Below are 27,573 nucleotides of genomic sequence, written 5' to 3'. Positions count from 1 at the left end.
TGTACTCCAAGAAAAAATCCTGACTACTTTAAGAGGTTGTTTGTGTGCATTTCTAACCAAATCCCAATTTCCATCCAAATTCAGCACGACACAAATCACAAGCAACAAACACAACCACCAGCTTGCAAACAGGAAACATGCCACTCACCGTTTCCTGGCAGCCCCAGGTACACACCGAGCTACGCCCAGGCGGCATTGCACAACCTCCGATTGCGTCTCCCACCCCACAGCGTGCCGGAGGGCTGAGCATCCCCCACATCCTGGCGACCAGGAAGGGCCTTTCTGCCCAGGCCACAGGCACTGATCACAGCAAGGGGTGCCAGGCTCGGCCACAGTGGCCAAACTCTGCGTTATTGCCCATTCTTTGCTGTGAAGACGTTGATGCTCCATCTTTGGGTGATCAAGCTCTGGACCAAGCGGAATGACCTTTAACAGGCAGCATTACAGGAGCACTGTCCAAGTCTACAACTATCAATGAACCCAACCTAATCCCATCTCTCTCCAAAGACATCGCTGCTGCCCCTGGCAGCCCCTCCAGACCCATTTCCCCTCCCCTTTGGGACCAGCCATTGCTTAGCCCCCACCACCCTGCAGGGGAGCACCCTGAGGCTTGGTCCCCACGACAGCCTCTGCTGCTAAGGGCGCATGGAGGGACACAGTGCCCGGAACTAGCAGTTGCACAGCCCCGGAATGGGGGCTTGGTGCTTTATTTCACAACCTCCACTGGTGACAAATAGACTCTTTACAAAGCCACCTGGCTCTGGGCTGGACAGCCACGCTGATCAATGCCCCTGAGCCCCAAATGCATAGGCTGCTGCCCGCCAGCCCTCAGTCACCATGAACCACTCAGACCTATGGCTGGGGAGGACTCCGGACAGCAGCATGTGCAAAGTTTCAACATCAGATGCTGTAAACAGAGAAGTATTTGTGTGTGTTGAGGAGTAACACAGCCCATAGCTGCCTGCTGACCTCTGATCGCAGCCACCACTTATCATCGCGCGGCAGCAGGACGAGAGTATTTCTATTGCCTTGCTGCCAAAGACAAAACAGGGATGGTCCTGTCCAGGGCTGGATGTGGATCCTCTTGTGGGAGGGCTCAGCCCCAGCTGTGCAGGCTTGCGAGGACCATGTGCCTGCGAGCTCCCGCCGTACTTCCCCCGAGGTGTAAGTTTTATCGGCGCAAAGCTGCTGCTGCTCTGACTCCAAGCAGGATCACCCCTCACTGCTTCAGAGAGCCCAGAGCCCCAAACCACCCCTGCCCCATGGGGCTCAGGGGCTTGTTCCCTGGCTGCCAGCCCCGCATCCCACCTTGCAGGATACTGAACAGCAGCACAGGAAGAGTCAGCAGGAGAAGACCCTGTGATGTTCAGCAGTGAGTGAATGTTGCAGAGCAGAAGGGAAAGGAGCAGGAGTTGGTTTCAACTCTCAACTTTGCTGTATAATGTAATTATTAATCAGGCTTGTCCTGAATTCACTGTGTCATAGCAGAGGATTAGGAGTCATGCACGAATTCAGGCCAAGAAGGTTTACAATCCAAAGGATTTATCCGCCTGGCAAAAATAAATAAAACACCAGCCTCCTGACAGGGCTCCTCTGCCAACGAGCAGCTCAATAAGTGACAACCTTCTCATTTTGCATTTTTAATTTGGGACATGCCTGTCACACTCCCTGGCTTGGGCTGTGTTCACTCCTGCACTTAACACCAGGTTAGAACCACTTTGTTAGGAAGAGCACTGCAAACTCCGGGTCCACACTGCCCCTTCTGAGGCCAGAACGCCTTTTTCCCAAATTACAGTCTAATTGAGAAGTACGACATGGAGGTTTGGGGGTTTTTAAAGTGAGTCTCAAGAAACAGAGAAACAGAATGACAAGTTTCCTTCCTCTCCACCTCCCAAACCTATGGCAAGCACAACCTCTTCTCCCCTCTTCCCAGCGCAGAGTGGGGCAACAATGAAATGAGGAGACCCCCAACCCCACGGGTGCCATGGTGCCCTGGAAATCCGCACCTGCTACTGCCCAGGGCGCTACGATATCCCCAAGTCACATCCTCTCTCTATTGTTTCAATGGGGCACAGGGGTGCTCAATGAGTAATTTAGTTGCAATATCTCTATCAACAAATTTTAGTGGCGACAAAAGTTTTCCGCTGAGCGCCTGCTTCTAGGACGTTCTTATCACTCGCCATCTTGCACGGTCCCTTTCAACAAGGTCTTAAAGCGCTTTATCTGCTCCATTTCCCGGTAGCGAAATATGATTGAAATGTTCTATTTCTGCTTGCCGGATTAAGGAGATGTTGCAAAACTGCACAAAAACCTGGCAGATGTAAGCAAGGTATTACGGCTGCTTGGGCTGTTAAGATCTGAGGAGAAAGATCAATATGTGCTTCTGAAGTTGTGCCTCCAGAAGGAGTGGGTGGGGGAGTGAAGGGCGTTATAATACATCCCAGTGCTGCCCAAACTCTGTGCCAAAAGATAAACCATGCTTTATTATTCTGATCTGAGGCTGAAATCGTGCTCCTTTCTGTTGCAAGGTCCCTACAAGCACATGAGCCGAGAAGGCGCCCACGGGATGGAGAACAGAGGCAAGCGGAAAAAGCACCTTTTTTGTAAAAAGAGGGTTTTCCTCTAATTCCTACTCAGTGTCCCACTTGAACTGCATGGAAACAAAGTCAGCCAAAGCTTCCAGGCTGTGAGATATCACTCAAGGATGCTCCTGCATAGAGGATGGCCCAGGGCGATGAGGATGCCCAGGGCAACAAGGATGCCCGTGGCACAGTGTCCCAGGGCTGGATCCGACCTTCCCAAGTGAGCCCCAGCACAGGGCTTTGGCTAGGGGCTCTCCAGGCAGAATGCAAACCGAGCTACACTCCCTCCCCGCCCAGCACCAGCAAACAAAAGCTGGGCGAGAGGCTGGCCCCTCGCAAGCTGCCAGTAATTAAAAAGGCCTGTAAATGCCCCACAAAAAGCACTTCAAAGGGACGGCGACTCCAGCGAGACTGCGTGGTGTAAAAATTATGAGTTTTCCCCACAGGGTGCTTTGTGTGAAAAGGCTGGGGTTGGTGGCAAATGCGGATGACCACTTCTCGGGGATGCAGGGGTTTGGCAGAGCATCTCAGGGTGCAGGAGTTTGGTGGAGCATACCAGGGTGTGGGTATGGGTGCAGCCCTGGTACCTAAAGACCACTGCAAGTGTCCCACTACCACCACAAGTAAATCTCTGCTCTGGCTGCTTAAAACCCTGCCTAAAATGGCCTTCTGCTGTCCTTACTTGAGGAACTCTTGTATCCCAGCCCCTCCCCACCACCCCTTTCGGGAAGCAGGAGGAGACCCCCTCCCCTCCCTCCACCCTGAACAAGACGCATGGCTCTTGGCCGTTTGATTACTTTTAAGTGTGTATTTTCCCCCACAAACAGAGTGAATACAATGGTTAGGAAATTTGACAGAAAACTATTCCAAGCCATTTATTGCCTTAATGCGCACCTTTGTCCAACAGGCAGTTTTGACAGGAGCGATAAATTCCAAATTTATGTCAACAGAGCATATGTTGAACACCTCATTTCTGAGCTAAAGTGGCATGCTGCCCCATAAATCACCCTTCTGTTTGAAATGAAAGTAGATTATGGGCCCATGTTATTGAGCAGTTAGAGCCATAGTCATATAAATCAGAACTTTTAACTCCAGGCGATCCGTTCTGCAATTAACTAAAGGGCACTTTGTCATCTCCAGGCCAGGGCACAGCTTGGCAGGGTGGCCAGCTACCGAGGGGAGACAAGAACCACTGGCTGCCGAGGAAAGGCACCGGCGCAGCTGAGGTTCACTCGGTACCTGTTGGAGCAGCGAGCCCCGAGACAAAGCCTGGAGCAGTGTGTGGCTGAAACACAGCCTGGCATGGGAGAGCCACGGCTGCAGGGGCTTGTACATCCCTGCCCACATCCTGCCCAATCCAAATTTTGGACACAAAACACAGTGGGGGAATTGGGAGGCTGCATGATACAAGCAAAACAGCTGAGTCCTGACCAGCCCAAAGCCAGGCAAAAGCATGCAAAAGTGCAGTGCTCAGAGTCCTGCACCAGAAATCTGTACTTGGGACTTCCACGGCAGTTTTTCTCCATCTCCCAATGCCCATGCATCAGGTCGAGATCCCCATTCCACAGATCTTCCCCATCCATCCTGCTGCATTTCCCTGGTTTGCTCCCCTGCATCTCCCAGGAACGCCATGCCATGGGATGGACAGGGGTCCTGCGGGGATGTGGGGCTGGCAGATGCTGTGGGCAGTGGGACCAGAGGATGCTGCGGGAGCGGGGGACGCTGCGGGGGCTCAGCCCCATGAGTGCTGGCGAAGGGTGAGGGTGCAAGGGGCAGCTCACACCCATGGGAATGTCAGAGCTATAAAAAGATTCAGACGTTAAGTATTTCCTTTCCTATAAAATATTCATTGCTGCGCACAAGTGCCAGGGAGCACAAACCTCCAGTGGTGCTAACTTTGTGCCACAGCAATAATGGAGTTTTATGGGAGCCTTCTGATTTTATTTATACTGGGCCACCATGGCAGTGCCCTGCCAGAGGGACAGCCGCCAGCCAGCACAGCCCCACCACGGCACATGTGGTGCACTGAACACCGGACAGCCAAAACGGGACCAGAGCCACTTTGCATTCCCTAAAAAACCTCTCCGCCACCCCCTTTCCACTGGTGTCTCCCTTGCCTGGGTAAATTGATATGAAACTGATTCATCCCCGATCTATTTTATCAAGATCAAGGCAGTGGAGCCACATCTTGTTTGTAGCAGGGACAGAGCAGGAAGCCAAGGTCAGCGGGCACCAAGCGGCTGCAAACCCCACATTCTCCATCATCCGACACCAGCATCACACCTGAGCTGCCAAGAGGGTGATCTTTCTCCTGACATGGCTATTTACAACGCTCGGTGACTGATACCGGAGCGTGCGGGCCATGGTCCTGGTGGCTCAGCTCCTGCAGTCACTGCTCTGGCCTCAGCTTCCAGCCTGGTGGATTAAAATAGCAGGGAGAGCTATTAAGGACACGGGGAAGGGGGAAGGGAGCTGAGACCTTCCTTTCGCTTTAATAAATTAAGAAGAAAAAAAAAACTAACAAAAAAAACCTGCCCTCAAACCACCACTGCTGCTGAAAATAAGCAAATAAATAAAGAAATCTTACAGGAGCTGGAAATAAAGATTTTACTATTTCTGAATGGTTTCATATAAAAAATCCCAAACAAACAACCAGGGGGAGGGGACAGCTATCAATAGAGAGCACTGAAATTCCCTGCCCGTACAATATTTATACTTACCATGAGCTAATTTATGAGTTCAAACCAGATGCTGCGGAGTGACATCATTCCACATGATGCCAACACTTCCCCTTTGAAAAAAGCCAAGGAAAGGATCCTGCTGTCCTGCCTTACCTGAAAAGAACCAGGCCACAAACACCGAACATACAATTCCAATCTTTTTTTAGAGCCTGCCCACAACAAATGTGAACAAATGCTGCCAAAGGGCAGTGACTCTCAAAATGCACTGCTGGCCAGGGCCAAGCACGTGTGGAGCATCTCCCATCCGCTGCTCCCAGCATCCCACCGGAATGATGCCTTGAGCTCCACAGGTTGGGAAAAGACAAACTGGCCACAGCAAAAAGGGCAGCATACAGATTTTTCTATTTTAAACTTATTCCGAGGTCCTGGTTTCAGATCTGTGTTCAATATTCATTATTGAATGGAATTCCCCAGGAGAAAGCTTTATCCATGTGAACATTCCCTTTGTGTGTTCCAGACCCCTGAGCAAGAGGGTCCATGGGCTCGCACCAGGTGGGACAAGCACAGATGGGAAGCCATCAGCTGTATCCAAGGGGTGCAGCTGGCAGAGGGAAGTTTCCCCTGTCCGTCACAGCAGGACCATGGGGGCACAGATGCTGCCCAGGCCCAGAGTTGGGTGGATCTGCAGCTTTCAAAAGGGGATTCGGAATGCAGCCACTGCACAATTTACTGAAGGTCCACTGAGTGATGGTACTGGGTGTCAGCAGCTTCTGCCACCCCAGGGGTTGGCCCTGCAACTCTGCTGCACTGCCTGGATACCGGAGACCGATGCAAACAGCTCCATGATTCCACACTGTCACAGTGGGGCTGGAGCGCCGAGCACCGAGGGGTTAACGCGTGGCAATGCACGCGGCCCTGCTCGGAATAGCCGGCGCTAATGCGCCGTCCAAAATCATCATCCCCATTCTTCAGGCATCTGGTGACAGTGACGTGCTGAGCACTGGGAGAGGAGCGCTTGCTGCTGTGCCGGGCAAACTCGGCCCCGGGCTGCGCCGGGCATCGTGGTGAGCCGACGTGACACGGGTGTCAGAGGCGTCAGGAGAGCACGGGGGGAGCTGCTTCTTTAAAATCATACAAGATCTCGACAAAACAGCAAAGTGACCTTCGTGCTGAGTACATCTGCCGCAGCAGCGGCATGATTATGCAGATGTTTTGATTCCTAATTCAGAAATAATAAGCGGTTCACAGATTCCAAGTTTAAAAATATATTCGTCATCTGGTTTCCGTAGCAGCACGTGTGCCATTGGAGCACCAGCGAAGTGCTGGCCTCGGCCACTCCTTCCTCCTGACCTTCAGGATGGTTGGGACACCTGGCTCTGAGCAGCCTGGGCTAGTGGAAGATGTGCCTGTCTATGGCAGGGGATTGGAGCTGGATGAGCTTTAAGGGCCCTTGCAAGCCAAACCATTCTGGGATTCTGTGACACAGGGAAAGCATTCAGCATGACGCATTGGATGCTTTCCAGAGACAACAGTCCTGGGATGGTCCAGGCAGCATCATGCTGCTGCTCCCCAGAGAAGGGGGAGCCTGTAGCTCCTGAAGCCCCAAGGAAATGGCAGAAGTCCCCATGGAGCCAAAAGCAGGGAGACAGGGGAAAGTGGATATGCTGTTGGGGTGCTGGAGCACAGAGCAACTTAAATGAGGGGGAGAACTTTAGGGTAGGGGGAATTCTGTCTTAATTTCCACTCTCACCGATGACCCGACCACAGGGCTAAGGCTGGACATGCATCAGGAAGAGGGTGGTACCCACAGAGCTGCCGCAGGGATGAGCTCAGATGAGCCCAGGAGCTGCTTCCCTGCACTGAGCACTGCACCTTCAGGGAGTAGGAACAGCCCCCAGGTACCAGATGGAATCAATCCACAGCTTGGCTGCTCTGTTCCATGAGGGAGACATGTGCTTCCCACCCCTCACTTCCCTATGGAGATGCTGACGATGCCAATGCCCCTCCCTGGTGCATCCCTGGTTTCTGCCCTGGCTCACCTGCCTGGGAACTGCAGCCAGGAATCGGCACGAACCACAGACAAACGCTGCCGCTCCCATGAGCGGCCTAGATCCCGAGGAGTTTTATAAGGTAATCAAATATGCAAGAGATTCAACAAACTAATTTCAAGCACACACCTGGGGTCCTCTGATAATGTCAGCTGTGCCTATACAGTGCAAGGATTAAAATTTCATAGAGTCATGATTTCATCAGTTGCTAAACTACAAAGGATTAATTAACAGCCAGGGAAGAGCTCATGGCTTGGAAATACAGTCGTAAGGAAAATATCTATCTTGGCTCTCCAGATGTCAGCACACAGACGAATAAAGCTTTGATGAAAACACTTTCTTATTATTAGCAACTCCAAAATACTGTGTTTTTGTAGCTAGAATTAAGGATGCCCAATTCCAATCTGCCACCGCCTGGATCTGTGCATTGTCCTCCTTTCTGGAGGGCCGGTTTGGGCTCCTGGGATGTGACTGTCTGGCACCCACTGGGGTTTTATGCCTGTATTTTGGGGACGGGCAGAGACGTCTCCCTCGGAGAGGGGATCAGGGAACCTCAAGCACGCAGGAGTCCAGGTGGGGGTCTTGCCTTTGCTCTGTGCACACTGCCTGCCCTGTGCTCACGGGCTTCCAGATAGTCTCCTGAAGTATTCCTCATGCTGGCTGGGCTTCAGAACTTTAGGAAGGAGAACAGCACAGTGCGATGGCCTCAGCACTGGCAGCAGGACTGGGGAGCAGCAGTGCATCCCCCCTTTCCCTGAGAAGATAAATTAGGGAGCCATCAGGGAGGGACAGGTGCAGCAGCCATACTGCTGTACAGGCGCAGTGGAAGTGTCTTTGATTAATGAAACTGTAACGCTGGGCTCTTACACAGTCCTTCTCCGCCAGGAGAGATGCCCTCAGACAGGCTGGAAACGCCTCCCTTCACAAGGATTCCCCAGAGGTTTCTCCCAGCCATGGACTGGTGTCCTCCCGTCCTCCGCCAGTGCCGCTGCCTTTGCCCAGGTCTGCGCCGCCTCCTCAGGAGTTCCCGGGGAGGACAAAGAACTAATTATTTCCAATTACAAGTTGGGAAGTGAACATTATGCACCTTGTCAAGGCAGCAAATTAATGTATCTGCACTGCACTGGCCTTTGGGGAGAGCCCCAAGTGCCCAGGGTGAGGAGGTGGCAGCAAGGGAAGCACCTCAGCAGCTCAGGGACTGGGGCCACTGCTGCCCATCTGACTGCGAAATCTCCCTTGGAAAACATGTATTTTTGGGAAAGACCATGGAAATGGGAGGTGTCAAAGGAGCTCGCACAGGCTGAGCGGAGCTGTCAGCACTGCACGGTGCAGCACACAGGACCGCATTGCATGCACCGTGTCCGAGCTGGCTTTGCTCCCAAAACCACACAAACATCTGCGCAGAGGGAGCGAGCGGCCGCTGGCTGGAGTCACGCTGGAACCTGTCATCTCATGGCACAGCTATGCAGGCAGATGCTGCTGGCTGCTGCAGGGCCCCACACCGGGGCACAGCGACAGGGGCACGGCACTGGCAACTCTCCCCTGCAGTTTTACCCTCCTGCACTGGTTCCAGTACCGGTGCACCAACAGGAAGACGCTGCCTCAGCTCTCCATAATTAGTTTTGCTCAGTGTACAACATGTTTTGCTGAAAAATAAATAAATACCTTCCGGGCGAGCCAAGCTCTGAGTGGGACGCCAGCACTGACAACACACTCCACTCCCCCTGGCCCCGGCCAAAAGTACGCGGCGTCCCAAACCCAGGCGTTGCTGAGCCATCCTGGCACCGTGGGACCTCCCCAAGGAGGCTCGCTCACAATTAATTCATTTATGAGCAGCCTCATCCCCTCCCCAACATGCACAACAGGTTCCATGCAAATTCGGGAGCTTTTAAATTATACCGTTAATGAAAGCAAATAAAGGCAGTTAAAAGGCAATTTGCTCAATTGGTGTTAATATTTAAGCACAGCATGTGCAAAAACGAGATCGCAGAATTTGGTTTTTCCATGAGAAAACTTTTGGTCCCGACTTTCCTGCAGAAAGGATGGAGCACGCCAAGGAATGCTGTGCCCAGGATCAGGTCTGGAGCCCCCCTGGCAGCAGCCAGCCAGTCTGTTTGTTAAGGAAATGTCCCCCGTGTGCCCCAGCAGCTCCACAGTCTCCACGACCTTGGCAATTCCTCCTCTGCCAAGGAGTGCGACTGCTACCCCCTCACACGCCGGCATCCCCGCAGCCCTAGTGCCTCCCTGAAAACCCTTCCTGAGGGCAAAAGCACAGGAACAGTGGGAGCCCTGAGCTCCCCCTGTGCCTGTGGGACTTGAAACACCTGTGGGAACTGGGGCATGGGCAGGTAGAGGTGTCATGGGTGTCACTCCCAGCACTGCAGCCCCAGCGCATCCCTGGCTCAGCATGTCATTGCCACCACATGTAAAACGACACACTGGGAACGTGGTGGCCGCTGTGCCAGCAAACAGCAAGGACAAACCACCACCCAGCACGAGCTGCCCTGGGATACCTGAGGTACAGCATCCCTGCCAGGCACACTCTGGTCACTGCTTCCCGCACCAGAGCGTGATGTTGGTGTCATAACGGTAACAAATTCTCAAAGAAAACTGGAAACAGTGACCTGGCACCAAACTATCGCAGGCAAAAGTGGCTGATGCTGCCCCTCAGCGCAGCCGCACTCCTGGCCATGCTCTGGCTCAGGGGTTACGATGCTCTTGCATAAATTCGCTTTCAAAACAGGAGCTGCCGGTGAATGAGACCTCGATTTCTAATGGTTGGAAATATTTTGTACACTCTGCTGCTCCCTCTGTACCCCTTTGTCGGGGCCGAGGGCTGACGGCTAAAGCGGGTACCAAAAGACCATCTGTAGCTCCCGTCTTTACAGAGAAGTTTAAATAGGGGGATGAATGAGCACAGGAATTAATGAATGATAAAGCCGTATGGTCCCAGTCAGCCTCCTACGCCGGGATGTGGCATTCAAACCCTCCCAGCCTTCTGCCACAAAGAGAGGTTTCTAAGCTACAAAAAAAAAAGGGGAAAAAAAAACGGGGGGGGGGGGGGGGGGGTGTGGTGGCGCATGCAAGTTTTTAACCACAAATCCAGTACTCGCCTCCACCCGGTTTCCTTGCGCCAGGCTGGGGGAAAGGCACGTTGGAGGGAAAATCGGGGGTTTCCCCAGAGCCACCTGCAACTCCCCTTGATAGGGAGGGAAGTGAGAGGAGTCGGCTCTGGGGCTCACCCATGTGCTGGGTGGGGGTCGCAGTGAGGGCACCCTGGGGTCTCACACCAGCAAGGGTGGGCAGGTTTTGGATAAGCTGCCTGGGCTGACCATGCTGCATCCACTTGGCCAGCCTTTGCAGCATCCCCCCACCTCATCCATTCAGGACAACTTAAAGATGCCTGGTAAAAACTAATGAACCTGGAAAGGCTGAAGGGTGTTTCAGGTGAGGAGTCAAAGTGAGGGTGTGCACAGAAGCATGTCCATTAGAAACCAGCTCTACCAAAAAAAAGGTAATAAAGAGAAACCCAAGGCTTAAGGAACAGAAATTAGGCCTGCTCGCCAGTGCCAGAGAGAAGATGCTCCTGCTCACAGTACTGGCTGGCTGGAGCTTAACAGGTGACATCCAGGAAAAGACAAAGACATGGAGAGAATTGCTGCCATTACTTATGGAGGGCTCCTGCCAGCCCAGGCACACTGACAAGTCAAACCCAGGATCAAACACCCCAAATTGGTTCAAATCCTGTTCAAGAACTGGGGTCTGCTTGGAGGGAATGTTTGTCTCCAAAACAACCCAGAAGAGGCAGAGGGAGCATGGAGCAGTACTGGAACACTACTTGTATTTTAAAAGCTGTCATGTGTAAAGCATTAGTGGTTTTGAAATTGCATTCTCAAGTTAATTAAATAGACAATCTTTTGTACATAAAAAGTGAAAGCACACAATCAAAAGCTAGGGAAGATGAAGTATCTTTTTGGAGCAGGGTGCTGCCTCTCCTTGTCCACTTCCCCGATCCAAGCATCCCAAGGGAGCCACTGTCCTGGTGTGCCAGCACAGTGCCAGGGAGGCTGTTTGCTCTGTACTGAAGCTCAGCTGCAGCATTCAGCATCCCCAAACCCCGTGCCTGGGCACTGCACTGAGCTGTCCCCTGAGTCCACTTTCCCACAGGAACCACACATGCTCCATTCAGGGATTTCCTCTGTACAGGGACGTTTGCTGGCTGACGGCGGTCGGAACGCCCGTGGCAGTTATCTCCGCTGCAGCAGATGACCGACCTTCAGTTTTAGGCAGGAGGTAAAGTTCACCATCGATTGGACTCACCATAAGCTGTTGATAATTACTATTATCTCTGAGTTAATCTTGTGAGAGGTCAACAGTTTTATAAAAATCTTGCAAGCTGTATCTTTTACCTCCCAACTTCACATCTGGGTCAAAAGGTCAATAAATGCAGCTTGCTGAGTTGGGATTTCAGAAAAAAATGTCTGCTCCCACCCCAAAGCCCCACTGGTGCATGGGGGACATGAGCAGGCACCCACCCTTGCACTGGCAAAGCACCCAAACTCTTGGGCTGGGAAGCTGAGGAGAGTTTTCTCAAGTCAGGGCTATCCCATTTCATGAGCTGAGCTGGGGTTGGCTGCTTGCAGACTGAGGGGTTGGGGCACATCCCGAGCACCGGGATGCAGCCAACGGGTCCCCTGTGTCACAGTGCCAAATGCACGGTCCCTGCCTCGCGGCTCGTGGCACAGTGCTCTGAAGATGCCAAACCCCCCCCGCAAAGTGCTGTGTGTGGGCAGCTTCCTCCCTGCCCAGGGTGCACAAAATGAGTGCTTAAACTCCTGGGCTCCACTCCCACACCTACCCATGGAGGTGGCAAATGGAAGCAGAGCAGAAACCTTTGGAGGGGCCGGGAGAAGCCCCAAAAATGAACAAAGCTGTGAACCACACCCTGATCGTACCCGCCTCCCTGTGCTCTGCATCACCAAATATCATCACTGCTGTTATTTTACCCCCCTGACAGGATGCTGCCAGGCAGCTCGGGGCAACATCTCACTTGGGGAACAAAAAAATCCTTTAGTGCTGCTGCAGCCCCTCCCGTGAGCGCAGCCCGGGCCCGCGGAGCATTGCTCGACTGCTCGGCAGGCAGGTGTCATAAACAAGCAGGCACATGGCAAACACATCGATTTCCCGGAGCTTATCGCGCAGCAACCAGCGCTCAGTTACCAGGCTACTTTAATATGTAATTTACGGTGAGAAGGGAGAGAGGGGCTGAGGGTGGCTGGAATATTTACTGTGGGATGGACAGGGAGGTGGAAGGTGTGAGCAGGAGGGAAGTATGGTGTCTCCTGCCTCCAGCCACCCTTAGTATTTTCTAACTATTAAAAAACCCCAACCCCTCGCTGCTGCAACGAACTGTTTACACAGATGCCATTAATCTTCTTCTGTAACTGTTTATGCTATGAAAATACAGTCTTAGCTGCCCGGGCTCTCCATCTCCTTCATTTAAATGCAGATGCTTAATTTCTGCCAAAACAGAGCCCACCAAAATTACCTCCATCCACTTCTGGCGCTCAACTCACCTCATCATCTGAGAACTGCCTGTCAGAGTGGGGAAAAGGTCAGAGCCTGGAAAAGTGGGAGAGAGGTGGCATTTCAAAGGCTCCTCCTCTCCAGCCTACATGGGACCAGACATGAAAGCCAAGACCAAAGCCCAGCCTGAGATAATGCTCCCTACCTGCGTCCAGTCACCCACCGGGAGTGGGGATGCTTGCCCTGACTCGGCACCTTCACCTACCTGGGGAGATATTTTGCCAGCAAGCTGTTCCCCCAGCCCACCAGCAGGGTTTTGGTGGGGAAGGAACCATCTGGTCTCCCTTCTGACCCTGTCCTGCATCCCAAGGTATTTTGCAGATGTGACCCTCAGGGGAGGTTGGTGTTTTTAGAGCACGATATTTTAAAAATCCTTCTTGTACAGTGCCTCTCAGTAGATCTTTTGGAATTTACAAGATAAATACTGGTAATTTGATTCTTATCTTCTTCAAATCCAATTCTAAGGCAATTCTGTGTAAAGGACACTAATTATAGCCCAAGGGGAAAGAAAAGGTAACCCATCAGCGAGAACACACTGGAAACGTTTAAAGGGGTAACGTTTAAAGGGGTACAGGGCACTGAAAAGTTAAATAGATTTCAAATCTGCTCTTGCAAGAACAATAATTTGTTGGGAGAAAATGATGCTCAGCACCATTCCTGCTCCCCAGCTGGTCCTTCCCCTGGACGGCTCAGTGCTGCGCTGGAAGTGTCGGCAGCTGGGGCTGCATCCAGCTTGCTCTGCACATCCTTTTGGGACTGCCTGGCCACTCCAGAGCTGGGCTGGGACAGGCAGCAGTACAGCGACAGCCCCACCTCTGTGCCCAGACAGTCATGACGCTTTTAACCCTCGTTTCCCTGGCATTATTTACTAAGGAAAAGGCAAAGTTTATACACAAAAGTATATACAGTCACCAGCAACAGACACTGAAAATGACAAAACCATCACTCATAAGTACAAATATTATGTATTTTCCAACAAACACCCCTAAATACGGGATATTCTGGCTCCAAAACACGTCTGGAGGCCAGGAGCCCCCACATGCTCCAGGCACCCAACACTTCTCTGAAAAGGAGGAGGAGGAGGATGATGGGGAGAGCGTATCGACCACTGCCGCACGGCACAGCCTGAACGTTACAGCACCTATAAAATAATAAAACCCCAATGCCGGGATGCAGAGCCAGGATGGGGCAGAAGATGATTCGGGAAGAGTCAAAGGGATTTGGCAATCCAAATGGAGTTTTGTTTAATGAGCACTGCCACAGGCTGTCATTCCACAGGCATCCGTCGTTACCATCCCTCCGAAGACAGCACGGTTATTCCCTTTAACACAGTGACACTTGCAGCTAACTCATGTCTGACCCAGCCAGCCAGGGCAGACGCTGTGTGAGAGGTGACCAGAGGTAATTGAAAATACACGTGCCGCAGACCGGAGCAGAAGGGCTGCCTCAGCAGCAACCCTCGGCACAAGAGGTGACAGTGGTGGCACCTGGAGGATGACCGTCACGGGCCCACGGTAAATCAGTACTTTGCTGAGGCAGGGCTGGGCTGCCCGGGGCATGCGGAGCAGCAGAGCCCCAGTCCCTGGAGCACACGGTCCCCAGAGCAGGAGGGCTGTGAGCAGCTCGGCTCTGGCACCCTGGTCCCCATGGCTGCACGCCGCAGCACTGCATGTGGTGATGATGGAAGGCCCCTTCCTCGACACACGGATTGCTGGCGGGAAGCTCGCCATGCACGGCCGCTTCATTCACTTAGCAACAAAGGTGCTAATTAGGGAGCGAGCTGTTCTCCACCTCCAGCCAGAGGAGGATGTGGCACAGCTGCCGGTGCCGGCTGAGCCTTTGGTGCCCCACCATGCGGCAACGGCACTACGGGATAAGGCAAAAAGCATCCTGAGTGCCATCCTCAGGAGATGCCACCTCTGTGACGCCTCACTCAGCCCCCCCAGCACCACGGTCCACTCTTCTGCCATCCTCTTCCCATCTTCTGGCCAGGCAGAGCTGGACGGGTCTCTCTCCCAGAGCAAGGTCCAGTGTAAGCTCTCCTCCCAGTGATGCCTGCATCCTTAGCACACAACCCACCAGAGGCCCCTGCTCCCACCACCCATGTGCTGGCTGGTCATGGCCCCTGCTCCAGGGCAGCCTGCCACAGATCCCACCCTGCTAAATAATGCATTGGCCAGTGCTCATTGCTGCAAGGGAAGGGTTGATAAACATTTCTGCACCGCTTTAAGCTACGTTTGGTTCAACACTGAGGGAAGAGCTGCCTCCAGCTAAAGGGTCAGAGAAGCCAGAAATCAATACAAGTGTTTGCCTCTGCATCCCGAGATCCCAGTGTCCCTCCCCAGATCCGTGGGCAGGGCTGGGCTGGGGGAATCCCACATGCAGGTCTGGGGCATCCCCTGGCAGCTCCAGCGCTGCCCCAGCTCTCGGGTACTGCTGACTCAGCACCCTGTAGGCTGGGAGCTGCCAGTGGCCCGGTTCCCACCACAGCACCCATTTCCTACAACCCTGCACTATGTGCAATCTTCCCCACAGCCCCAGAAATGCAAATCCCAAATTCCCCCCAAAAACCCCAACCAAATGCTGCCCTTCAGCTAGGGTGATGATGATCTGAAAGGCTGGGGGAGGCACAGCAAAGTCAGGATGGCATTTCCTCATCCCTCACCCAAGGAGAGGACAGGAACCTGGGAAGCAAAACCAATTGCTTTTCACTTTTCTTCCACTGGAAAGGTTTTCATCCAAGTTAAAATGTTCCTAAGATGATTCCTGCCACAGGGAAGCAGGTTTTCTGCCAGTTTCATTGCACACTTCTGGTTCCCACCAAGGCAACACGCGCAAGAGAAGGCAAGGGCAGTGTGGCCAGAGCTGACCAAAGAGGCTTCTCTGTGACAAGTGCCTCTGGTCACTGCTCTTACTCGCAGGAGTGCCCTGCCCTGTGCTCGGCACTTGGGATCTTTTCTACGAACAGGAGGAAGGAAGAAAGAGAAGAGGAAATCACCTCGTTCCTGGTAAAAATAGCAGACCGCCCCGGAGGGGAGGCGGGCGGGCGGGACATAGAGAGGGTTTCGGTTCTGAGCGCTGCTCCATTTCGCAGAAAGGGGCCCCGGTTTGTGGGCTGGTGGCGCTCTGCTGTGCCCCGACCACCCCAGGGCACAGAGGAGCCAGCCCGGTGCCGCGGCGCACGGGGCGAGGGGCCAGCGAGGTGCGGCTGCTGCACAGCGCCGGGGCCTCATCCCTCCCACGCAAAGGCCGTCCGAGTGTGCTGTGCAGCCGGCTGGGACCGCAGCCCGTGCCCAGCTGAGATACGATCTGTCACCGGCGCTGCCTGTGCCGCGCTGCTGGCAGCCCAGATTCACACGGTCTGGGAGCTGCTGGCAGGGTCTCTCCGCACCCAGCATCCCCTCTGTACATCCTCTCTGTCCATCCCCTCATCAGAGAACCCTTTTCTGCTACAATTTGCACATCCTATTCCAGACCTGTGACAATAGAATGGCTTAGAATGGCTTAAATTGGGAGGGACCTTAAAGCTCATCTCATTTCAACCCCCTGCCATGGACAGGGACACCTTCCACTATCCCAGGGGCAGCCACAGCCTCTCTGGGCAACCAGTGCCAGGGCCTCACCATCCTCACAGGTAAAGATGATACCTGAGCTCACAGCCATCTCTGCTCCTGCGTGACAGCAAAGCCCTGAGAAACCAATGGAACAGCCAAAGACACGCAGTGAAATCTGGAAGGCAACGAGCTGTCCCAAAAGCCTTGTGCTGCCATGCACATGCACTTTCAGGAAGGCCAGCTGGGTTTTGGTTGGGTTTTTTAAAAACACAGCCTGTGCTGTGGTGAAACTGGACTTCTTGGAGTTGTAGCCTTCCTGGGTTTACTCTGTGCACCCCAAAATTAGTACAACCTGTCCCTAAGTACCATAATAAAAAACGCGTAGTAAGCGCTTTGCCTTTATTTATGTCAGTGCTGGTTTCAAGGAGGATGAATCATGCTTCCTCCTTAGCACTCCTTTCTAATATGATTTACTATAAATACTGCGTGGAGACAAGAATGAGGGAAGGTGACCAAGGGCAAAGCATGTGGAGTCCAGCACCATCCCCAGACTCAGCGGCAAAAGCATAAAAGTGATGCCTTTTCCTCTGGTCCTAAAAACATGTGTCAAACACAGTTACGGTGATAAAAAAGGGTACCTTTATATGAGGATCCTCAGATGCACAGATTCGTCAGGTAGAAAAGGCCGAAGATGCACACCCCGTGTGAGGTGTGTACAATTTTTACAGATCCTGCAAATTAGCATATCTGACAAGAACCCCCAATTAGGAACCTGCCTGGTGAAGTAATTCCCCCAGTTCTAGTACCTTCTAGATTCTCCCACCTCAGGATGAGACCCAGGCCCTGTTTACAAAAGTATATTTCGGAAAGCTGGTTTCAGCCTTGGTTTCTAAGGAGAACCAAGATAGCACAGGGATCCTGGAATTTGTTTTGTCTTTCTGCCTAGGAAAATGTTGAAACTAAGCTACAATATGAAGCTACAAAGCTACAAGTATATGTGTAAAGGATACAGAGAATATATAAAAGAAAAAAGGGTAAAAACCAAAACGGCATCAAAAGCACATCCAGTAGTTATGAGGGAGCAGCAAACCACACGTGGATTGTAACTGGTGCAGTACCTGGTGTGGAAATCATAAAATCACAGAATACCCTGAACCCAAAAGGATCATCAACATCCAGCTACTGACACTGCACAGGACAGCCCCAAAAATCCCACCATGTGCCTGAGAGCATTGTCCAAATGCTCCTTGGACTCTGTGGCAGAGTTGGTGTTTGGGAATCACAATGGTTGGGAAAGATGTCTGAGAGCATTGAGTCCAACTGTTCCCCCAGCACTGCCAAACCCACCACTAAAGCACGTCCCTGGGTACCACTACCACACGCCTTTTGAAGCCCTCCACTGGTGACGGAATGGCCTGGCGCTTGGGGCTGTGGGTTTTTTGAGTTTCTCTTTGTTTTTACGCTCAGCCGATGCTCCCCTTCCTTATAGGTCACCAAGGTGAAAGCAGGCATCTTCCTCCCCACCACAAGCTGCAGATGGATGGAAGTGCATTGTTTCAAGAAGGGGGTGCACAGGTCCCCTTGGCGGTGTGTACGGCAAACACCACAGCATCACCCGTGCCGGCATCCAGTGCACTCCCCCGCTGCAGCGAGCCTGCCGCTCCTCGCACAGCACTGAACAGAGCAGGGGTTATCAGCCCGGCTGATACACGCAGATAACCAGCCCATCTCCCGCGCTGACACTGGTAACAAAGCAGGGTGTTTAACGCTGATTTATGGTGGGCGGGCAGCGCTAGCCAGGCTTTGCGCGCCTTGCAGCGCTCGTGCCTACGTGGAGAAGCCTTTCCTCAATCGCACATTGCCGGCTTGTTTGCTAAACAACATGCCAATAAAACAGCAATGAGACAACGAAGGCCGATGGAAACCTGAACCAGCACAGCAGGGCGCGTATCCAACCATAATCTACTTAAAATCAGTTAAGAACACTACAGCGAAAATGATCTGGGCGGCCCTGGCCCCTGGCCAGCGCATAAGCCTGGGCCACAAAGGCTCGCTCCCGCAACCCCAGTTTTAGGCAATGCTCCCTCCTTCAGACGCAGAGTGACCTCTTGCCAAAAAGAGGAATCCACCTTTCTTGTGAATGACGTGGTCCAACAGCACTTGTACTCTCCCAGAGGTACCTGCTGCTCTGCTGTCAGCACAGATGTTACCCAAAGCGCTGCCAAGGCAAACCAGCGTGTTCCAAACCGAAACCAAGTGGTTCAGGCATGCCTCAGCCTGAATAAAGATTATCCAGATCGGACGCACAGGTGATGCTCCTTAACACCCCACAGCAGGTCTGAGCAACTGGGCTTGAGCCTGGGAACAAAAGCAGATGTCACGACTGCAGTGGAAACTCATCAGCCCATATGAAAAGGCCTCTGGCCACACACAGACTCCCCTGCCATGTCTGCATGTATTCCAGAGGATGCATGAACCCTTTCCTGTTGCTCATATTATATGAATCCATCCTGTCTGAAATTCCCTATGTGCCACTCTCCCTGTTTCAGCTGGTACCTGTCACACCACCAATCTCTACCAGGGCCAGTGTGCACACCAAGCTCTGTCCAGGTCACCGGCTGCAGAGTGGGATGCAGATCCCTTCCAGCAAAGGAGGGAGCGATGCCCCGCAAAGGACTGATCCCACCATAAAGCGCTGAGCCAGGCCGGGGGGAAGAACCCCTCACCGGCAGAATGACACAAGCCAGGACTGCCGGGTGAGGAGGAATGAATGGAATAGGCTAATTTACACAGGAAGTGAGCACTTACCAGACCCTTCATCCCAACACACAAAACCCTCTGCCATATCTGGAAGCAATTACACCCAGTTAACATGATCTGCCTGCCACTAAAATTAACTGCAAACAGAAATATTTTTCACTTTTGCAACAGGAGATGCCATGGCCCCGTGTTTGGCTGCCGGGAAATATTTAGTAATTACTCATTTAAAGCCTCTCTTGAAGCTGTCAAGGGGGGTAGAGGGGGAATAAAAGAAAAATCTTGCTAATTGCAGGCAAAAAGGAAAATGCAGATCATTTTACTCTATCCAAGGAAAACAGATTTACAGACTGGTGTAACTAAAGAGCCAACATCCCACAGAAGCGGGGAAGGCTGCAGGAATGCTCAGTCACCAACAGCCCAGGCTGCTCTGCACCACTCCCGTGCTCCACAAGGAAAGGAAGAAACATTGGAGAGTCACTCCTGAACTAGCACAGGCTCTCGGAGGGGCCCTCTGTACAGCTGAAAAGGCTTTTTAACCAACATCACTCTGCAAGGTGTCACGAGGACTGAGGATGCTCTGCAAATCTCATCGAGCTGCTGCAGCCACAGCCAGCTTTGGGGAAGAGCCACCCAAGTGTCCTCAGCGCGGCAGGTTTCATGCATTGGGGTCCCAGCCCTGCAGCCAATGGGGTCCTGGTCCCTGGGAATTGAGCGGTGCTGGGGAAGGGGCTGCACACCAGGCAGAGAGCAGGCAATGACCCTATCACGCCCCTGGATGTCCCTCTGCAAAGTATCAGAAGCACCAGGCATCATGGCCAGGAGAAACCAGAGTTCCACTGGGCAGGGGGAAACAAACAAACAAATACATAGAAAATAGGTGTTTTCTGAGGGGAACCTCAGAGCTTCACTTTCAAATGCAGTGCATGCATAACTAAACTGATGCAGAATAATGGATGGAATAATGTAGAAGCCGAAGAGGGCTTTTCTCCCTCCACACTTGGAGCTGAGTATGGAAATAGTTAAGTCACCCACTGAATAAATCAAAAGTTCAAGGCTGCAACATACCATGCTGTATTCCCCCTCTGCCCATGACAAGAACCAGAGAGCCCCCGAAATCCCAAGCATCCTGCGCGGGGTCTCGGCCGGCGCTCACAGGTTACATGCTCAGGGTCAGCGCTGTGGACCTTAGCTGCAACATTCATTTCCTGAGCGGGGCACGTCCCCCTGACCATAAAGCTAATAAGAGCTTCCTCGCCCGGCTGCCCTGCACTGCAGCCCAGCAGCCGGGAACGCTGGTTTCCATTAGCCCCTTATGATGCCAGGTGCTGCTAATAAGGCCCATCAGCAAGAAACAAGAGCTGCCAGGTCATCCTCGAACTCTGGAAGTAATCATGGGCAGAGTTTGGGGGGCTGCTGCCCTGGCTTTTTCCTTCCCTCTCCCCCTTGCTTTCTATTTTTCCTCCTTTTTTCAAAAGTTTAAATTGCAGTGGAACATAAATTGACGAATGCTTAAAATAAAATAAAAATAACTACTGTATTCGGCTACTGAAATTAACACTAATAACATCTCACAAAGCACTTGGGATCCGATTTATCACGTTTATTGCTTTAATGGTACACTGCATCTGTTTCTCACTGTGACATGCCGAGCAGTGCCAACGTGCCTAATGGCATTAGCAGTACAACGCTCAGCTAATCCAGGTGGAGACAGGGGAGGTGAGGCTGCCAGAGGAAGAGCCAAAGGCTGGATCCCCATGGGAAGCTGCAGTTTTCCCAAGCAGGAGCCTTTCAGACTGGTGGGAGCATCGATGCCTGGCCCGCCCTGAACACTGGTGCTGCTGGGAGCAGACAGGCAGATCCACTGCTTTTCTGTCTTTCAATGGGGAAAGAGGGCACAAATCTGGAGTTTGAGGTACAGTGGCTGGCCAGCAGTCACTGGAGCAGAGCGAGCTTCCTTACCCCTGTCTTTAAGTCCTTCACTGGCGCGCACACATCTTTAGCTGACAGCTCAGCCATGGAACCTCGAAATGCAGAACAGACCTGACAGTTGGCATGGAAGCTTTTCCCCAAGGTCCATCCCCCCATATAACAGTGAGAACAAGCACCTTCCACCCAAAATTGCCCCACAAGGAGCATATGCACACCACTGGCCTCCACTGGCCTCATGACACCACCACCACAAGGCACTTTTACTTTCCCGACCAGCATCTCCATCTCGCACTGACACACGGGGCGAGCACTGCCAGCAGCTGCATTGCCATGGAGGGCCAATTCCCAGGCAGCACTGGCTTGGGATCCTCAACTGTGCCATAAATGAAGCGTATGGGATCACATCCCACTGACAGCCTTCCCAGCCGCTATCACTTTATAAAAGACGTGGTTTAATTTTTTTAAAGTTTAAAGGTATTTAACTTCCCAATGACAAATTATGCCAGGCTCAGTTGGCAGCTCGGCACAGCTCTCGCCTTGCAGCTTGGAGGTTTTCCTTCACAAAACAACCCCAAAAAGGGCCACTGAACTATGGCTTTTTTGTCTGCAATTAGAAGCGATGATCGATACTAACATTAGATTAAGTTTGAACTTTGCTGAACCCAGAAGGAAATCTTTTATAAAAAAAATTAAAGACTCGACGACTCAATCTACACTCAATTAGTCAAAATCATAAGCTCAGTAAGGGAGAAAAAAATGTATCATGCAGCAGCCGGTGCGTTCAGGGACCTGAAAACCCCGATCAGAGGCAGAGCCAAGGCTTGTGGCCACTTGGCCCCCCAAAGGTCACAACTCAGGGCTCTTGGATATGACACGGCACAGACGATGCTGCCACGAGGCCAAGGAGCCGTGTTACCACGCTGGGCTAGGGCAGATGACCGTCCCTCGGGCACCGTCTGTCACCCAGGGCCAGTGGCCCCCTGTGCTCACCGAGGCCAGGCCAACCCTCTGCTCTCCTTTTTCATGCACATGCTTCCCATACTAAGGAAGACAGGAACAACACTCAGAAGGCTCCAAGACTATAAACATATATGTTTACACTTCTATAGGCATGTGTGTGTGTAAACAAACAGCCCCGCCATATGCATGGGCTGCCTGTGCTCTGTAAACAGGCTCGGCGTGCACTGGCTCACCGAAATCCTTGTGCAAAGAGCACCATTGGTGCTGGGTGGCTTTGGGCTCTGTCACCTGCTAGGGAAGCAGCACATGGAAGCTGTCACACTGGCAGCCAAACACCCCACGGAACAGCGAGGTACCCCCAGCCCTGGCCCCCTGCCCCTGGCCCCCAGCTCACCACAGCTGGGAGCGGCTCTGATCGGGCACCTCCGCGCTCGCATCGGGGTCGGAAAGCAAAACCACAGCAGCGAGTGCACGGCAGAAAGAGGTCAGCGAAAGCTGACGAGTGACACCGTGGCGCCCCTGGCACTTCCTGCCCCCATCTCCAGCCGGTGCACAGACGCCAGTGCAGGGTGCAGATCCCCAGGCCCCCTTACCACCAGGCAGTGGAGCGAAGAGGAGCCCGCAGCCAGCACGGCGCAGCTGCCACCAGAGCTGCTCCGGCAGAGAGCTGCAGATCCCAACCCAGCGCAGATGCTGTTTAACAGCTCCATGAATACAATAGGATCGCACAAATCCTCCCCAAATGGTAATTCTCACAACGTATTAGAAAGCAAACACTATAAAAAAGCCACATGAGACCCTGTCTACACACAAACCGCCTGGGATTTAGACTTTGGGGGCCGAGGAGTGAGTTCATTGGACTGTGACCCAATGCCTTTCAACATGGACAGTCTTACAGATCAGTTTAAACACGGCTCAAAGGATTTGGCTAACCCTGCAAAGTTTGCCAGTGCCAGGTAATCGGTCTGAAAGCAAGAACAGGCAAACGGAGTTTGGCGTTGGCTTCAGCAACTGCCTTTAAGACTCCGCTGGCAGGGGCCAGTGCTGAGCTCCATGCTCCAGGTAGACTCTGAGCCCCGCAGAGCATGGTGTGTGCCCAGCCTCCCGATAAGGATCATGAATAAGTGAGAAATAAGCCACGGTTGCAGCCGCGGCTGTCAAAACAAGCTGAACCCGGGAAGGCGCTGTGAAATAGGGGCTGCTGTGCTGGACAGCTGGGCCGTGCTCCCTCTTCTCTCGACCGCACGGGGAAGGATCTGACCGTGCAGCTCTCCCTCCCTCTGGACAGATCCACGGCTGGTGATAGGAGCCTTCGGACAGCCCCAGCATCGCCCTCCACTGCGGCCACAGCAATTGCTGCTCTGGGCTTGGAGGGGGAAAGGGAGAGCCTTGAGACCGTGGCGGAAAGGCACGTTAAAATTCTCTCTGAGCCCTCACTGCAGCTCTCCCGGTGACGTTCGGTCTGCATCACCGCACGGCCGAGGCGGCTTCGGGCACGTAACCAACGCCAGCCCCAGCTCTCCCACTTGTGAGAAGGGGAAACAAAGCCGAAAGCGGCTGTGCACCCACACGGAGCCGAGGACCCTCAAGGGGTGAAGGCTGCTCCCCGCAGGGTCCACGCGGCTGAGCGAGGGGCGATGCTGCCAGAACTCGCGCAGGGCTGAGGATCCCGGCTCGGCAGCTGCCGCCCTGCACCCGGAGTGTTCACGGGCTGAGCGTACGGGGAGCCACTGCTCCGGCACCCGACAGCAGATATCCCGCACGGCTCACGGGCAGCAAGCGTGCCGGCAGCCCCGACTTCCCCGCCGGAGGCGCGTGCCGGCACGGACACTGGCCCTGGAGCGCCTTATGCGCATCAGGACTAATTAACCTGTTGATTCATTAAAAATCTGATGGGGTGCGCAGCCAGGGGAGGCAGGGAGAAGCTACGGCACCGTGCTGGTGATGCCTTCTCTAGGCAGGACGCTGCTGTCCTGTCGCGGGGCTGCAGCCACACCGGGGGCCAGAGCAGCGCTCGCCAAAGCACGTCCAGAGCCGTGGGATTTGACTGGCGATGTCAATTCTGGTGTGGTAATTATCGTGGCTTCCTTCCCCAGCCAAATCGGGGAACAAGCCCTGATCCCTGAACCACGACCAGGAGGCAGCAAACAGCGGAGCACTGAGCTCACGTGTCAGTAACCACCACCACGCTCGCATCCCGCAGCAAGTCCCCAGGGTGCAGGGCTTGGAGTGAGCACACAGATGCCCCCACACTGAGCAGGGGAGCCCCAAAACCGCATCCGCAGCGATTGGATGTTCAGCCCTTCACCGTCCCCGCAGGGACAGACCCGCGGCTCTGCGGCAGCCTGAGCCCTCTGCGCTCGCCCCGCCGTTACCCAGCCTGACCCCCGCGCCACTTTGTGCAAAGTGTAAATGTTTCATAAACCGGGAAGCTGAGCAACACAAATTCCCCCCGAGCTGGCAAGTCACCGCATAGTGCCACCACTGCCCGTGCTGGTGTGCCCCAGCACTGGCACAGGAGGGACCAGCTCTCAGCAGAGGGTGGTGGGCAAGTGCTGCCTGTCCCCACTGCATCTCTCCACACACAGATCCCTGAACTCAAAGCGTAGCAACTGTGGGCTGCTTGGTTGATGCCGGCCAGGGAAACTGGTGGGGTTTATGGTCGCAGGAAACACCGACGGCCCCAGCTCATCCGAGCTGTTCTCCCCAGCCAGCACTCACTGGAAGGAACCTTCTGGCACGGCTGCCAGATCTGGGGGAGCTGCAACAGCCATCCCTCTGCGAATGCTACTCCACAAGCTGGTTTTGGGGTACGTGATGGAAACTTTGCACCAGCACGTACGATGCTCAGCCAGAAACGAAACCCTCTGACGAGATCCTGGCTGCCCGGTGCAGCATGCCACAGCACGGCCTCGGCACTCACCTGTGCTGCTCGAGGGTCTCGTTGTCCGGCAGCTCTGCCCCACACACGCTGCACTGCTCACCCAAGGCTCTGCTCTCCGTCTTCATGCCGGCTGCCAGCTCCCCCAGCTTACTGAACAGCTCTCGCTGGATGAAGCCCTGGGGCAGCAGCCCGCCATAGGCACTGAAGTCCATGGAGACAGCCAGGGCCGGCTGCACGTGCAGGGCGGACGCCACAGTGGGCGGCACGCCGAGCACCGGCTCAGTCTTGTGGTTCGGCAGCAGCGAGTAGATGCCCAAGGGCTTCTCGCCCGGGGCAGTGCCGGACGGCTCTGGCCCCAGTGGCAGCCCCTGGCCAGGCTCAGGGGCTGGCTCGGCACCCTCCTCACGGGTATAGTGCAGTTCACGGGCACTAGTGATGACACTGCTGCGCGTTGGGGTGCCAGGTCCTTCCTTGCCCTTCTCGTCAGGCTTCTCCCCACTGGAGGCACCGGGCTCGGCTGTCCGGGGGCTGTCGTGGCTGGAGGCCTCATCCACCTGCATCGCTTCCGTTTTGACTTCAGCGAGGCCAGGGGGGCGGCAGGTGGTGGCGGGGCGTGAGTCCTCGGGGGCACTGGGTGGCAGGGCACCCTGCAGCAGTGACTGCCCAATGGTCATTAAGCTGTCCACTGCCGCCTTGGTGGGGCTCATGGAAGAGAGGGAGCAGTAGGATGCGGAGGCAGAGGGGCTCTGCTCCGCTGTGGCTGCTGGCAGACTCTGGCTGGCCATGCCAGCATAGCCACTCTCCTCACCAGTGGGCCTGGAGACAAAGAGGCCCTTGATGTACCTCGACTTCCTCTCCTCCTCTTCCTCAGTGGTGGCGGTGGCACCTCCATCAGCCATGGTGACCTCGGTGTCATTTTCCTCGGAGGCCTGTATAGTCTCCAGGATCTTCAGGCACTGCTCCTCCAGGTACTCAATTTCCAGGATCTCGGCGGCATAGAGCAGATCGTCCAGGTCCTCGACCTTGGCTTGTAGGGTGGCAGTGTACGCGTACTCCAGGATCTGCTGGAACGTCTTTGGTGAGAGGAAGTCCAGGGTGTAGTGCTGGCTGTTGCGGTGGAAGAGGATCTCGAACATCTTGCTGGTGCAGGCCAGCACGGTTCGGTGTGCATGGAACTCCTGGCTGTCCACCATGATGACCACGTCGCACAGCGTCCCCGCCAGGCGCATCTGGTTGGCTTTGTGCAGCAGCCCGGTGGGGTGGCAGGGGTTCTGCAGCTGGATCAGCCCCATCTTAGTAAGATCCATGGCGCGCCCCAGGCTCACACATCAGGGTGTCTCGCCGTCGCTCAAATCTGGGACCAGCTTTGTGTGCCGACTATCTGCGAAAACAAAAGGCGGAGGGGGAGAGGAGCAGAGTGGAGCGGGAAGGGGGAGCGGTGAGGGAAGAGACGAAAGAGAGCGAAAAGGGGGAAAAAGAGAAAAAAAGGAGAGGGAGAGAGAAAAGCCGGGGGGAGAAAGGAGAGGAGAAGGGAGCGGGGAGGAGAGAGAAGTTAGCCCGCAGCCCAGCAGCGACTCGCCCAAAAGTTTCCGCGCTGCTCGGCGGATCCGCAGCTGCCGGAGCCGCGTCCCCGCTGCCGCCGCCTGGGGAAGGCAAGGGAGGGAAGGGAGAGGAAGGTGCGCATCCCCCGCCGCCGCCCGGCCGCAGCTCCGGCCGCCCCGTCCCGCCGGCAGCGCGGCCCCATCAGGTGCGCGGCGAAGCGGCGGAGCCCCGGCCCCACGGCGGTGCCGGGGCGCGGGACGCGGGGGGTCCCGGTGCCGCCCCCCCTCGCCCGCACTCACGGCGGCCGGCGGCTGCTCCGGCAGTTCGCACTGCCCGCTCTCATCGCCGCCGCCGCCGCTCGCCGCGCCGCGCAGCAAATCACGGCGGCGCCGGCCCACGGGCCGCCCCGCGCCCGCGTCAGGCCGCCCCCCGCCCCCACCCCCTCCGCCCGCGCCCCCCCGCGCCGCGCCGGGCTGAGTGCGGGCGCCCCCGCCCGGCCCCGCCCCGCCCCGCGCAGCCCCGCACCTTGCGGGAGCGGAGCGGGAGCGGCTGGACAGCGCTGCCGACAACAAACATGGAGGAGCCGCAGGCGGCGGCGGGGAGCCCGGCACCCGGAAGCCCGGCGGCACCGGGGAGCGGCACCGGGCAGCGGCGCGGCTGCCCCCGGCCCCGTGCGAGCGGGGCTGCGCGCCCCGACGGGCTGCGCCCACCGCCCCGACGGGCTGCGCCACCGCCGCGCCAGACAAAGCCGCCCCCCGCGCCGCGCCTGGGCGGACCCCCGGCCCCGGGGGTGGAGACGGTAAAAACCAACCCCAGAGCCCAGTTTGGGGTCCGGTGGCGGATTCCGACCGCAAGCCGGTGGTTGTGACATGGTGTGACGCCGAGCACGTTGTCGCCCCGACGAAGCTGCTTTCCCGCCCCCCCCCCCCCCCCCCCCGCGATGAAATACTGACGCCGTGACGGCACCACTTGTATGTAGGGATGTGGCGGGTGCCCGCAGCCCAGGACGGGCCATGGGGCTCTGCCGCAAGGGTCGGCCTCGGGAAG

General features: G+C 54.9%; 1 protein-coding gene across 4 annotated transcripts in view; it reads right to left on the bottom strand.

The window, feature by feature from the left end:
- Positions 1-27,156, bottom strand: part of ZBTB16 (zinc finger and BTB domain containing 16) — a 55,159-nt gene extending 28,003 nt beyond the window's left edge. The window contains exons 1-2 of one of the 4 annotated variants that reach the window (XM_032133766.1): positions 27,052-27,156; positions 25,024-26,365 (exon numbers count right to left, since the gene is read on the bottom strand). In XM_032133766.1, the coding sequence (XP_031989657.1) occupies positions 25,024-26,291 (1,268 nt within the window). In that variant the 5' untranslated portion in view covers positions 26,292-26,365; positions 27,052-27,156. Of the gene's footprint in view, positions 1-25,023; positions 26,366-26,825; positions 26,924-27,051 lie in introns of those variants that run through there. The other 3 variants (XM_032133767.1, XM_032133765.1, XM_032133764.1) reach the window with 3 other exon arrangements.
- Between the last annotated feature and the right edge of the window lie 417 nt (positions 27,157-27,573).

Source organism: Corvus moneduloides, chromosome 25 (genome assembly GCF_009650955.1).
Source record: "Corvus moneduloides isolate bCorMon1 chromosome 25, bCorMon1.pri, whole genome shotgun sequence".
Classification (NCBI taxonomy): domain Eukaryota; kingdom Metazoa; phylum Chordata; class Aves; order Passeriformes; family Corvidae; genus Corvus; species Corvus moneduloides.
Note: the sequence above shows the minus strand (reverse complement) of the source record. Positions and strands in the feature narration are given on the sequence as shown.